General features: G+C 34.3%; 1 protein-coding gene across 1 annotated transcript in view; it reads right to left on the bottom strand.

Annotated features, from left to right (window-relative positions):
* Positions 1 to 822: 822 nt before the first annotated feature.
* Positions 823 to 14,312, bottom strand: part of Su(fu) (suppressor of fused domain protein) — a 63,220-nt gene continuing 49,730 nt past the window's right edge. The window contains exons 5-8 of the mRNA XM_081762984.1: positions 13,543 to 13,899; positions 12,925 to 13,086; positions 10,143 to 10,350; positions 823 to 3,677 (exon numbers count right to left, since the gene is read on the bottom strand). Coding sequence (XP_081619110.1) covers positions 3,606 to 3,677; positions 10,143 to 10,350; positions 12,925 to 13,086; positions 13,543 to 13,899 — 799 coding nt within the window. The 3' untranslated portion in view covers positions 823 to 3,605. The remainder of the gene's footprint in view (positions 3,678 to 10,142; positions 10,351 to 12,924; positions 13,087 to 13,542; positions 13,900 to 14,312) is intronic.

The raw sequence follows: 14,312 nt of genomic DNA, 5'->3' as shown, positions 1-14,312 counted from the left end.
ATGCTGAAATAAACACTTATTCACAAATCCGTGTCGTTAACCACTAAACTACAAAGACATGAAGAGCCGACTTCAGTTTATGTGCTTTAGTGTCGTGAGATCTTGCGCCAACTTCAGGCTAAAATCATGTAATTATGTTTTATCCAACATGACAGCTTTTGACTTATCTTTTGTCATCATGTATGGCCGTTTTCTATACACAAATTAAGATATTCACTTGGTGACCATGTCCAGATGATCTATTTCTCTTGTAGACTATTCTAACATTTACTTATGTTACTCTGAGAGAATGAAAGAAAAACAGATTCTCTAAAAGCACAGACCCGACGTAAGGATCTAGATTCACCATTTTAGACTTAATATCTGGAAGGCAGTCTACGTTTCTGTAATTAGAAGTGTACCCAATTTCCGAGAACTTTCCAAATGACCAGTTTGAATTGTAGTTTGAAAAATTGACCTGCCCAATATATGTAGACTGAAAATGAAATCTGTGCTATACGCCAAAAATGGAAAAGTTAGGTTTAATGTCAAGATGTGGCCTGTGTGCCTAACACTGGTCATTGAACAACGGGCTATCTAGTATTCGCTGTGGAAGTAGTAGTTCAAATAATCGCTAGAAGAATGCGCGTGGGTATAAGTTTCACCAGTTCTGAACTAAAAACTGGGATTTTCACTCAACATTTTCATTTTGACACTTAACATGGATTTTACAGTCAGTCTACACATGTTATGAGTAATAAATTAAGTCGCTTCCTTTATTGACTATTATTCTTATCAAAATCTGATCATTTAGAGGAAGAAAAAATACACTATATTCTGCGCTGAAAAATGTAAATATACATATATTTTTACAAATATACAATGATACAGAGTTCTCAAAGCAGATCTTTTCACATTCGACTATAAATGTTACAACAAACGTTACAAAATCTCCTACAAAAACGTTAAGGCACAACAGTCATTCATTTAAAAATGTAACAAATAATATATAAAACTTCGCATTCATTTAAGAATATCAACTTGTGATCTACACATAATATTTAGTTTGATATTGTGCTTCTACTGCAATAAATAATTGAAATATGCACTGCATGAAATATAAAAACAATATTTAAAAAAAAATCTGTAGAATAAAAAGTATACATCGGAAATATTGTAACAACACAAAAGACATAAGCAATGGTATTTCGAATGAGGTCTCTCATTTTGCATTTCATTTTTTCCTTGTTCGAATTTACTTTTTTCTGAAGCGGTGGCGGCTCGGAAAGGATGTTACATTGGTAAAAAAAAAAAAAAAAACAATTTTATCATTACATCGCTAATTTTTACCGATGACTTTTCTCACGAGCCACCACTACTTCGCAGAAAAGTTCATACCTACACAGTGTTACCTGAAGTTGGTAGCTGACGAAACTCGAGCCTTCCCCGACATGAAAATATAATGCAAACATGTTAATGTAGATTATTAACAATATTTTATATTTACGCTTATTATTTTAATAACTTCATTTTTTCTTCTCTGTACGTTTTTTTCTACATACTTAATTGAATTTCATATTTCGTCACATATTGTAGAACATAGAAATTAAACAATAGTGCTTTTTGACTGGACGGAAAATACAGGAATATATAAAATACATAAGCAAACGATCAGACTAGCGTATGACAGCAGTAATGGGCAAAACAAGTTCCTCTATGTTCTATGTAAAGAAATAATAACACACAAAATAATATAATACATCACTAAGAAATATATAGAAGGAAAAAATATGTATACTACCAGCCAATAGTAACCAAGTAGAATTCTTCATTTATTTTTTACAATGATTTATGCAACGGTGAATAATAACGGCAGGAATTGACTTGTTCCCTAAATCAATAAAATCTCCGGTGGGGGCCAATGTTGAAAGCAGAACAAAAACTGCCCTATTTAGAAGACAGAAAAGTGCAAAAGTTTGAGGGCTGAAAATTTCCAAAAGCTGTAACTTCGTAGACGAAGCATGTGATAAGGATGATTAAATGTTAAACACACGAAATCGCACCCATAGAATAAATTAACTCCAAAATATTTTGTGATTCAGAAATACCGACTTCTTTTAGGTAGGAATAATATCGAGAATCGCTTACGTTGTAAAATATCCATCAAATATCTGGGCATAACATGTGATTGCAGATACGATTTCCTTTGTTCTTCATTCAACTGATCCTAATGCATTTAGCAGCTTCCAAGAGATCGAGATTTTGAATTCGTAACCAACATCTGCTTCGTATCTAGATAGCTGTCTCAAAGATGTGGGACGGGGAATATACGAACAAGTAACGAGAAGAATGTGGTTTTCATATTCAGTGTACTTTCCAGAGATTTGAGTATATCAATGCTCTGTTACACATGATACTGTAAAAGAAAGGACATCTTCGTAAATACCTGATCTGTTAAAACGCACATTTTTGCTCAAACAATATTACGTATTTATTCTGTTTAATTGAACCATCATTCGTAAAAAAAATGAAATGAAATCTTTAAGTTTTACGTCCCGCGGTTATGCCGGTTAGGCTAAAGGAGACTGTGATGATGAGAGATGAGTGAAATGGTGGAATGAAGAAAGTGGGAGGAAACGAGAGAACCCCGAGAAAACCCACGAGCACGGTGTTTGTCCACCACAAAGTCCACACGGCGAGAGCTAGGATCGAACCAGGGACCCCAAGCACCGGAAATGAACGCTCTACCACTGAGCCACCACGCCCCCAAAAACCATCATTCGTCGAACGCGCATTTAGTGAATTTGAACTTCACTTTGATCAATTATTTAAATTATGTACAGGAACTATGGCTTTTGATTATATATACAGACAACAAATTATAGGTGATTACGTGGTTTAATTAACTATCACGATAGGATGGTTGAAACAAGCTGCACTCGAAGTTCATACAAAACAAATACACATACATATACATTCATACTTGGGCATATCACACACACCAAATCAATAATACCTGAGAAATAATACAAAAATATTACACAAAAACTGCTTGAAAACATAATAAAGATCACACGGGGATCTTTATAAACCTAAATAAATCACCCTTACAGGACTAAGTTTACGGATCAAATAACCAGTGGCAAGAGTACATGTCACTATTTGATAACAAAGAGTATTTGTGCGTTCATGAAATTTGCAAGTACTTCCGAAAGAAATAAAGCAACAATTAACATACTTTTATGTTTCATGCATCTAACATTCATACGTGCTCACTCTACCACTTCAAATGTATTTACACTTAAAACTCAGTCATTTAAAAAAAAAAAAAAAAAAAAAAAAATATTGGTTGAGAAATAAATAAAGGCAAGACATAAAAATACTAGTTGTTATTAAACAACATATACTATCAGTCGAACAATGATAATATCTTCCCATATGTAAATATACATACATATTTGTCTCAAAATATATTTTATTTTTTAAAAAAGAAAAGCTTTGGAAGAATATGTTATTTCATTAATGAAGGCACTTCATCACTGGAACCAGCCAGAAAGTTTTCAGTCTCCAATGGATCAAATGGCTGCTGTTTAGATTTGCAGAGTGATACAAAGAATGGAACCTTCTCAATACTTGTCTGCTACTACTGTAATTGCCAATTTTTGTTCAGGCCAAACAAAAGTTTTCGGCAGAACAAGCTGAAACAAGAAAAGAAAAAATATAAAGATTTTAAAAAACAAGATCAAACGCACATTTATTAAGAAAGAAATAATACTGGGACCGATATGTTGAAATGCATACATACATATGTGACAATTTTCTTTGAGAGAGGGGGAGTGAGAAAGAGTAAAGATAGCAATCTTCATAGCTAACAGTGCCTTCATCTTTTTAACAACTTATAAACTGCGTGATATAGTCTTTTATGAAGCAAAATAATACAAACTTTAATCGAAAAGTGGTCAGAATGGACAAAACGTGGCTTCCGGTCATCCATATTTTTTTCTGATGAAGAAAAATAAAATTAATTCATGACTTCAAATGTCTCGATCCAAGCACATTGTCTAATGCGGTTGTTACAATATTAAAACCTTTAGTAAACTGTTCAACTTATTGTTTTATATATCTAATCGACTAAAGTGTACCCATTTTCTTTCCTTAATTTTGAAGGAGCTATTTTTAACGCCCCGAGGAAAAACGCATCTTTTTTTCTAAAATTTGATTGAGCCACAGCAAAACAATGAAAAGCAACTAGATACAACTTATGTACGTTATTAGTAATTGTTTTTCAGTGCGAAATTTTACTCAGTTAATTCTAATGCTTGACATGTTTCATAGTAGCTTCTAGACCATATTACTTGTATTTTTTTCTTCACATTGAATGTTAACATTGGATACGTTAGCATTCTTACATGTGAATGAACTGGACAAAAAAATTGAATTTGGAAATCTTAAACTTTTTTCTTCTTCTTCGTTCTCTTTCTTGATTTCTATACATAATCGAAAGCATAGTTTCAGGTTAAGTTTCCTTGTAATTAAAATTTTAGAAAAGAAGTAACTATTAAACCACACAGAAATCGACATTCAAGACTATGGAAACAATGAAGTCATATATTTAGCAATCTTTCTACCTAGCATAATGCTGATAGGTATATTGCTAAATATATCTAGGCTGGGCCTTGTAGTTTCTCACTTTTATTCATATAACTGGATGTGTAACAAGTGATCACTCTTTAATTATAATACACATACTTCAACATAAATCATCTAGCAAGTCTCAAAACATTCTTATGTGCAAATGGCGATCAATTCCCTGAGTAAGTAGTTTCAACAATATTTGATTGTTTTTTGGCTTTAACTCTTACTGGAAAAAGCTACCTACAGGTCTGTTCTCTACGCTTAAAGATTCGTGGGCTTGTAACTGTTATTTTTCAATGAATCACACATGGAGCAAAGTCCACAATGAAATTCTACTGAATACTGAAGAAAACATAAAAAACAGCACGTCATGCTACACAAATTTATAGGAAGAAATTTGTTCGTACACTTTAATGTGAGTAGTTTAATCACGCTTGTGAAGAAATAAATAACGTGGAACAGACACCTCGTAGTGAAAGATTCGCGACCTCCATAGCAGAAGAAAATGTGTAAAATTAGTTCGTGAGCCAATTTTCAAGTAACACTGACTATGTTGATGAAGTGATTGATCCTTTTCGGAGAACAGTTCACCACTTTTTTAACCATTCAGGGAAAGCGGAAGATGTGTTCTACACTTTCCAATACAAGCATCATAGTGAATTGTTGAGAGTTTCCTATTAAAATGAAAGACTGAAACATATGCCATAATTGTCTGATGAAGTTCTGAAGGTTTATTTCTTATACATAATGCTGAATTCCAGCAGTTTTGACACACAGATAAATGTGACGACCACGCTGAAGAAAACTTTTTAGGAAGCTTTTAGCATTTGTATCAATGATGTTTATGGTGTACTGTGTACAAGATTTAACAAGGTTGCTATTAGTCCCACACCCATTTTTTCACATCTGTCAAAATACTGTGAAAATCTCTCTGCGTAATTGTTGGACCTCCAAACCATGTCATGTATACGAATCGAAAGTCTTTTAGAATTATCAGTGTCTGTCTGTCAACAAGTATCTGAGTACCAAAATTGAAAGAGATATCGAGAAGCTCTTATCCAACCGATTCAGCGTCCCAAGAATAAATTCCATCTCCACCCTTAACTCCCTACTAAAACCAGATGTGGTAGAAATCCAATACCACTTCCAGTTTAAGTATTGATCTCTATAGAGCAAAAATGGTAAAAGTTAGCGATAAATAGCTTTCTGATATGTATAGATTCCGCGTCCCTTCTATTCAAATCGAAAGTGGAGAAAATATACAATTTTCGGTTTCAACACTGACTGCCATAATAAACAAACAATACTACGAGGAGCGTTCAATAAGTTCTTAGAAAAAGATTTTAAAAAAACAAATGATTTTGGGTAGTATTTTTATTTTTCAACACAATCTCCTTTCAGCTCGCCACATTTTTTACAGCGTTTCTCCAACATTTTTAAGCTATCCAAAAAGTAGAATTTCGAAAGGTCCTCAAAATAGGCATCTGTTTGGACGGTGACATCCTCGTTCGACGTGAATCGTTTTCTGCCGAACCATTCAAATTTTTCGGCTTTAGAAATAATAATAATTAAAAAAAAGTCAATTTGGGCCAGGTCTGGTAAATACAGTATATGTAATAATTCGAATTTTAATTCCATAATTTTTGCCATCGAAACTTCTCTTGATAGAAGAGAATTTTCTCTTTGCCAAATGACTTTTCTTCTTTTTTCAACCGATGCAATAACAACGCATAATACTTTTCATTTATCGTTTGTCCTTTTATCACATAATCGATGTTGATTTCGCGTGCATCCTCAAAAAGCTGTAGCCATCACCTTATCGGTTGATTTCAACGCCTTCGCATTCTTCGAAGCTCGATCGCCTTTAAAAACCCACTGTTTCGACTGTTCCTTTATTTCTGGAGTGTAGTAGTGTATCTATATCTCATCCACTGTTACGTGTCGACGCAGAAACTCGTCGGGATTGCGACGAAAAAGCGCCAAACCAGCTTCCGAATCGATCACACGGAACAAACGAGCACTCGATATATAGTATTTCGTGCATTTTGATTTGTCGATCACTCAAAACCATATCGTGGATTTTGTCAACATTTCGGAGCAAGTCACTTTCACTGAATGTCCCGAACGATGTTCATCATTTGTGTGTGTACGGCCACACTTACACTCATTTGATCAAATGTAAACAATCGCAGATGTGCCATGAACTTCATCCAACTCGGCTTTGATCTCTTTCGATGTTAAACCTTTTAAATAACGTTTTAAATAAAGTGTTTAATAACCGCACGAAATTCACTTCTTTCCATTTTTCTAAATAAACAAGTCTGTTTCTTCAATCGATTATAACAAGGAAACCATGTGACGGATATAGTTTAAAATTTAACGTTAGTGAGGAATGACGCTCACTAAAAGCAAATCTTTTTTGACACTACGAGTGTCAACTTTCGGATTTTCCACCGACTTATTGAACGAATCGTATATGTCGAGTTTTATATATATACATATACATATATATATACATATACATATATATATATATATATATATATGTATGTATATATGTATGTATATATATATACATACATAGATTCAGCACCGCAAACATAAGTGCCATCTCCGACTTTACTCCTCTGTCGCAACTGAAAGTGGTAGAAAACTACTACACTTTGGTTTCAATATTGATTCCCATTGTCTGAAAACGATAATAGGAGGCATCAAACAGTTTTTGATATGGTTTCGGGATTCCAATAAGATATTTCATCTCAGCTCTTATTATTATACTGAAACTAAAAGTAATAAAATTATTTCAACTAATAGGTTTCAATAGTGATTCCTATACAGTGATAATTATAAGAGACAGCGAGAAACTGTTTTTGATATGGATTCAGCATCCGATGAACAGACTCCAGGGACTGCAACCGGACGTGACGTTATGTATCTACTACTTCTTGTCTCAGTATTAAATTCGCATAGTTAACTTTACCGTAGTTTCACAATGTAAAACGAAACTTATTTGTTTAGTATTTACCAAATACTACTCAGTGAAATGGTTTGTGGTTTTGATATGTTCTCCATTGTTACGGAACATATTTTCAAATCTAATCAATAGGCTTGGATGATGAACTGAAGAACGAAGGTCTATATAAAAAAACAGTGACGAATTAACTGGGTAATGTTTTGCACTTACCGGAAAATTACTATATTATCCTCTCAATCCTACGAGGAATGATCACAAAGTAATGTTACAAAGCCTGTAGTGAAACGTGTATATATTATTTAATATAACCAATACAGCCAACAGATAGTCCATACATTAGGTTATCTTTCGACATAGTCTCCATATCGGCTGAGGCAATTGACGCATCGTAGGATGAGTTTGAAGATTCCCTCCTGGTAAAAATCCTGTCCTTGCGTGTTCAGTCATGTTGTCACGAAGTGTTTCATCTTCTCGTCTGAAACGAGCGACGGTCTCCTAGGTGCTAGTCAAGTGTCATTAGATGCCATAATGTGATCCTCCTGTTGTTCTGAATTAGCTCATCCATGCGAACTGTGTTCAAATCTGTTGACACTGTACTGAGTGGGTAACTGCGCTCCTCGTCAGAGACCTTTTCTCTGCCAGCTGAGAACTTTCGACACCATTCTGCGACATGCTGACGAGACATTACAGTCTCTCCGTAAACCTCTACCAGATGCCGGTGAATTTCAGCCACAGCAGTGGTGTAGGGAAGGCCCCCCCACCAAGGGTTCTGACAATGTACTTTGCTACTTTGATATTCGTAATTTTTTCTCGGAAGAAACAGCAATTGCCTTTCATGTACTCTATTTCAAAACAAAATATGTCACTAAACAGTTCCTAGAAAGCTAAGCTCGCTAACGTCGTCCTTATTCTTTAAAAATGTTTGCATTTTGGGGAGTATGGGAATCGGGTTTTCTAGGAATCCCTGCTGTTCAAAGGGAAGAAAAGAAAGAGAGTGGACCGCATATATTCATACGGTGACATTGAAGTTATTGTTCTACTGTTTGACATAGCAATGACCACAGTTTTCACGTGTCTTCTTTGGCCCTAAGCTTTGCAAACTGAAGCAGGCAACACTGAAAAGAATTAGTTCGTTTCTGATCATAAAAGAAAATTCCGAAAAAAAAAATTACTTTACCAGAGGGAGTGAACATGTTTGAACCCAAGAAATCATTGACCTCGATAAAAAAAATAACAAAACAAGTGATCTATCATCGTTTATTTTGAATCATTCACCGCCGTTCCCAATACTATAAACTACAACAAGAAACCTCGGTCTCATACCATTCAATTCTAGCCGAATTGGCATCAAAAAAAGCGGCGATCAATGGATTTCGGTAAACGCTCAGCAGCTAATTTAGTTTCCTTAACTTACAAGAAAGAAAAAGAAAGAAAGAAAGACTAAAAATAAAGATTTTTTCTTTATTGTTTTGGTTTCATTCAGATGAAAAATAATTGAGGAAAAGTTGTTAACAGGACAGGGTGGAAAACAATAGTAAAGACTTGTAGCGTGTGACTACGTAACAGCAATCTCTAATGTTTGATCAGTTAGAGCAATTCAGAAGATTTGCTTGTGTTAGATGTGTTTAGGGTGTCGAAATAAGAACTTAGTTTGCAATTGCGAAATGGAAAAAAGACAACTGTGTTAATTTCAGTGAGAAAAATATGCAAACAAAGAAACCAAAAAAGGCAACGGAGAAAAATCTAAACAAGATATTAATTCAGAGAAAGACTCAGAAAAAACGCCGTAGAAAAGTGGCTAGAACGAAAAAAAAAAAAAGACAGTAGTGGAGTTAATTTTGGCGAAGAAAATGTCCGAGAACAGCAATTGAGAAACAATGAAGAAATATCTAAAGAAGCCAGCACTTTAGAGAAAGATTTATTATTATTACTATAATAATAATAATAATAATAATAATAATAATAATAATAATAATAATAATAATAATAACAACTAAACATTCTGACTCAACATACGAATATATATATATATATATATATATATATATATATATATAATATGCTCCAACATTAAAGCCCCCCCTCAAACAAAAATCCTGGCTACGCTACTGAGCCACGGTTACATGTTTCGCCCCCAGAAATCGAATATCTGAACGGACATCTTCACGAGACCAGTTTTCCAAACGAGTCGCAATTTGTGCTTATCTACAACTAGCGCTAGAGGTGGTGGGTGACAAACTCTGCACGGTTGCCAACTTCATGTATTAAAATTACGGCACTCTCCTCATTCCTCTAAAACAGACAAAACCCCAGAAATATCGGCCTTATAATCTTAGTTTCTGATCCTCCCATGTATATCTTGAAGAAAGTGAAAATGTGGAACAACGTTAGAAAGCACCATTTAAACTTTCAATTTTTTAAATGAACCTTGTATATCAAATTTTACAGGTACTCTTTACATCAATAGTACAACTAAAATAAAATCTAATATTGAGTATTAGAATAATGGGAGAAAAAAATAACTAGAAATATACACAGTCAATTGATCACTTACCTCGTCTGCGTTATTAAGGACTTCAAAATCTGATGACATTTCCTGAGCAAAATCTTCTGGTATTAGAACCTGCAACCACGGACCGTGTGCAACGTATGGTTGATCCGAGTCCACAAATGTTCCAGTCACTGTAGGAGCCACAAGTGTAATTGCTGTGTCTCCAAGAACAGATTTAAAAGTAAAATGGCGTCCATGTTTCACACGTCCCCTACAAAACATAAAACCAAATCTGGTAAATTAAAAAAGTATTTATCATTTATAAATTTAAACAATCAAAGGTTATTTAATCCCTCACGCTGCATTTACATAGCAAGTTCTTCAATTTTGATATCTTAAAGTGGCTGGAGACACAATCATTTTGTGTACATCTCGAAGTTATGTAGCGAATGTGGGACTGCGTTTCCACTCGTAAAACTTCCAAGCTCAAATATGACCTACAGCTACGGGTATAAGAAGTTAAAAGGCAGAAAAAATTAAAGAATACAATATTGAGATCAAATACGACATGATTTGAGATCTCAATATCTAACAAAGAATTGTAAATACACTTCAATCAATATGAAGACGCACTATACATAGCAAACTAATAGCATAAGTAAAAAAAAAATTTGCACATTATTTCTACATACAAACAATAAAATATTTTTTCATCTTAAAAATAATACTTATGCTGTAATGATACGAGAATATTACAGTACATTTTACTACACATCATAATATAGCAATCGTTGTGTTTATAGTTGCTGTTATTAACAAACTAATGTGAAAAAAGAAGTTTTCAGTGACTTTCTAAAATATTTCTACAATCGCTATTCATCTATATCTTTAGCTCATCCAATCCGCACGCCGTTTTTTCTTTTTTAAAAAATATTACAATTATTGTTTTTATAAATGCATATTATATATATATATATATATATATAAATATTCCTTTTATTTTATTGTGTTTCAGATCATTAATTCCATTTTTTTTTTTCCTTTCCTTCCTTCACATCTTGTAGAATATTAGCATATTCCACTTAAGTAACAAAAGTTATGGAATATCGATATAGGGAACTAGTTCACGTTGTGGAAACATCGCGGACAACCAATCGAACGAAGCGAAGCAGTTTGAGTACTATCAATTGAACTTTTTTATGATTTACAGTGGTGATTTATTCATTTACAGTGGTGATGGCAAGTCGAAGTGAATTATCGGAGTTTGAGAAGGATGATAGTTGATGTTAGACTAAAGGAGCATTCGATTTCGGAAGTCGTCCGGGCAGCGGCGACTCACGTGGGCTCCGTCACACGCAGATTGGACCTTAGATAACGTGTAACATGACTGTTCCTCTGATCCATTTAAGCCGAACATTGACTGGTCATCCATCCGTTCACCTACTTGGTGACTATCGCCAACTCTGTGTACCTGCGAACAATGAAAATTTACAAAATGAAAATGCAATGATGCGCGACTAGTCGGAGGAGCATTCTGACCACTTCCAATGCATAATAAGATCCCCGGAAATGAATTCTATCGAGCACATCTAAGATATCATCGAACGAGCCATTTGTGCCTAGGACCCTCCATCAGCAACAACCATCGAATTCTGGACGGTAATCGAGACTGCATGGCTGCACATCCCTCCACCGGAGGGCTAGTTCTCTCATCCCTGCCACGTCGAGTTTCTACAATTCGCTGTGCTCGAAGAGGTTTCATACTTTATTAGGTAGGTAGCCCACGACTTCTGCCCTTAAGTGTGCATTAAAACACACAATGTCTAAGTGCTGTTTACAGCAATAGATGACTCTATAACGTAATTTTCTAATCAAGTCGGGAAAAATAGATAGAATATCCTACCTACTGATATCAGAGGAGCACCTGTATTCGTGTGATATCAGTGGGTAGAATATTTTCTACAAAAGCGAGGATTATATTCTGAAAATCTAAAATAATTAAACTTGTATAATGAATTATCCTATTCTTAAACTCACACATACATATTTTATAAAATTTATCACAGCTCACCGCTCTAAGATAGGAAATTTACAAAATATCTCTGCACATAGTATCAACTTTTGCACCATATAAAACTTCTGCAGGATGTGGAACAATGTGATCAAAATTCTTTTTGACATTTTAAAATCTATGGTTGTGGGTAGGATCATGACTTGAGAGGAACGCACAAATCAGTTTATTTATATCGAATTAAATTTGTAAATATTATGGTTTTCAGATATCAGTTAGTAATTATGGAAAAACAATTATTTTGATGTGGATCTTGCTAACCGGCGCCGATATGCATTGCCCAAGAAAATGCAATGAAATCTTGGAAGTGATAAATGTCTTTCCACAGGTAAGTCCAGTAGCTTAACAAGGACCCATACCAAATGTAAATAAACGATGGAAGAAAAGTGGTGGAGTACGGGATGTGGAAGATAACGAGCACTTCAAGAAAACAAACGGACATGTTGGTACTCACCTCAGTTCACATGATTAAGACTCAGACGTTAAGCGTCCTACCCTAAGCTAAATGCCCTCCCAACGAAGAAAAGAAAAAAAAAAAAACTATATAAAAACGAGTTTTATTTACAGAAAGTTATATTTGATGCTATTTAAGTAAGAATATAGATCTAAGTTCTCATCAGTATTATTTTATTTGTAATTAGGGAAGAAGAACAAAATATGTATTCATCGCTATTCATTATGAATACATATTTTATGAATACAGGTGAAAATATGTATTCATTATGGGAATACATCGGAAAATGAAAATAAAACATATAAATCAACAACTTTTACCTTATAGCTAATGGAAGAAGAACTCCTGCTTCTAAATTAAATGTTAAGTGTACACCGTCGAGTTTCTTAGTCCTTAAAAGTTCTGTCGATTCCAGAATTCCCACTTCACTGCACGCACTTGTATCGTAGGAATCTTTTCTATCATAGGTTCCATTTTCATTTCTGTAAATAAAATACCAAAAACATAAAAATAACTTCTGCAATTACTTAAAAATATCCAAGAAAGTAATCTAAATCTTCAGATACAAAGAACGAACGAAAGCAGATGTATTAAAAATTTTGGGAATCTTAGTTTCAATCAATTTTTGCTAACATAAAAATAGGCAGATGACAGCCTAGGATGACAAGAATATATTGATTCTGACCAACATCTACGCGAACATTATAAAAGAATGAGCACACATCTGTTCTTTTTTTTATTAGTATCTTAACTTAAATCTCTCAAATCTCCTACCTCTGAAGAAATAAGCGATCAAAATATAAACAGTACTACAAGAGTTAATACAGAGGATTCTAACATAACATTTCTTCATGATCTTGTGGCCGAAATACGTAGTTACTAATTACACATGATGCCAACGAAAGATTCAATTTACTTATTTATTTAAAGTTACGTACTTAACAAGATGTGTAGCTTGCCTCTCGGAGGACTTGATAGGTGGCAAGACTGGCTTCGTATTGAGTAATCCTTTCTTCAACGTTGTTTTGATTTGTTGGCTTTCGATCTCGGAGATGTGAGGTGGTCTTTTCTCACTTTCACTGTCACTTCCAGTTTCACAGCTTGTGCCTCTGACACCATGACCAGCAAGAAACTGTTCAATATCCATTTCCACCCACGAGCACCTGGCACTTACACCACTTAAATTCGATCCTTCAGTCTCGAAACCCTGTTTCACTTCCTCTTGAACGGACGGGTCTAATTCAAGTATGCTCTCTCCCCTTCTCATATCAGTTACCAGCCACGGTCCACCAGCCCTGAAATAAACCATTAGTAGACACTAGTTGTACTGAATCACTAAAAACAGTAAGTTTAGATTACTCTCAGGACAATCACATTATGTTCTTTGTTTACACATAAAGCTAGATTAGAAGAAAGTCATAGAAGTAATAATACTAAACATCTTTATTTTCAAACCAAGCTAACACTACATTAACATACATGTGAGAAAAATAAACGAACGTAGTTTGTAATAAACGTTAAACAATGTTACACAGAAATATTTCAAACATTGAGATTTCGATTCCCAGTTCCGAAACTTTCAAGGTCATTTGATTAATGAAATAAAAATCTAAACTATCACTCGCACAAAACACTATCCTAAAAAGCAAGAACTCACGTATTGCCAGTAAACTTAGCACAACTACCTTCAATTTATCAGAACTGTCGA

Source organism: Thermobia domestica, chromosome 1 (assembly GCF_964235325.1).
Source record: "Thermobia domestica chromosome 1, izTheDome1.hap1.1, whole genome shotgun sequence".
Lineage (NCBI taxonomy): Eukaryota > Metazoa > Arthropoda > Insecta > Zygentoma > Lepismatidae > Thermobia > Thermobia domestica.
Note: the sequence above shows the minus strand (reverse complement) of the source record. Positions and strands in the feature narration are given on the sequence as shown.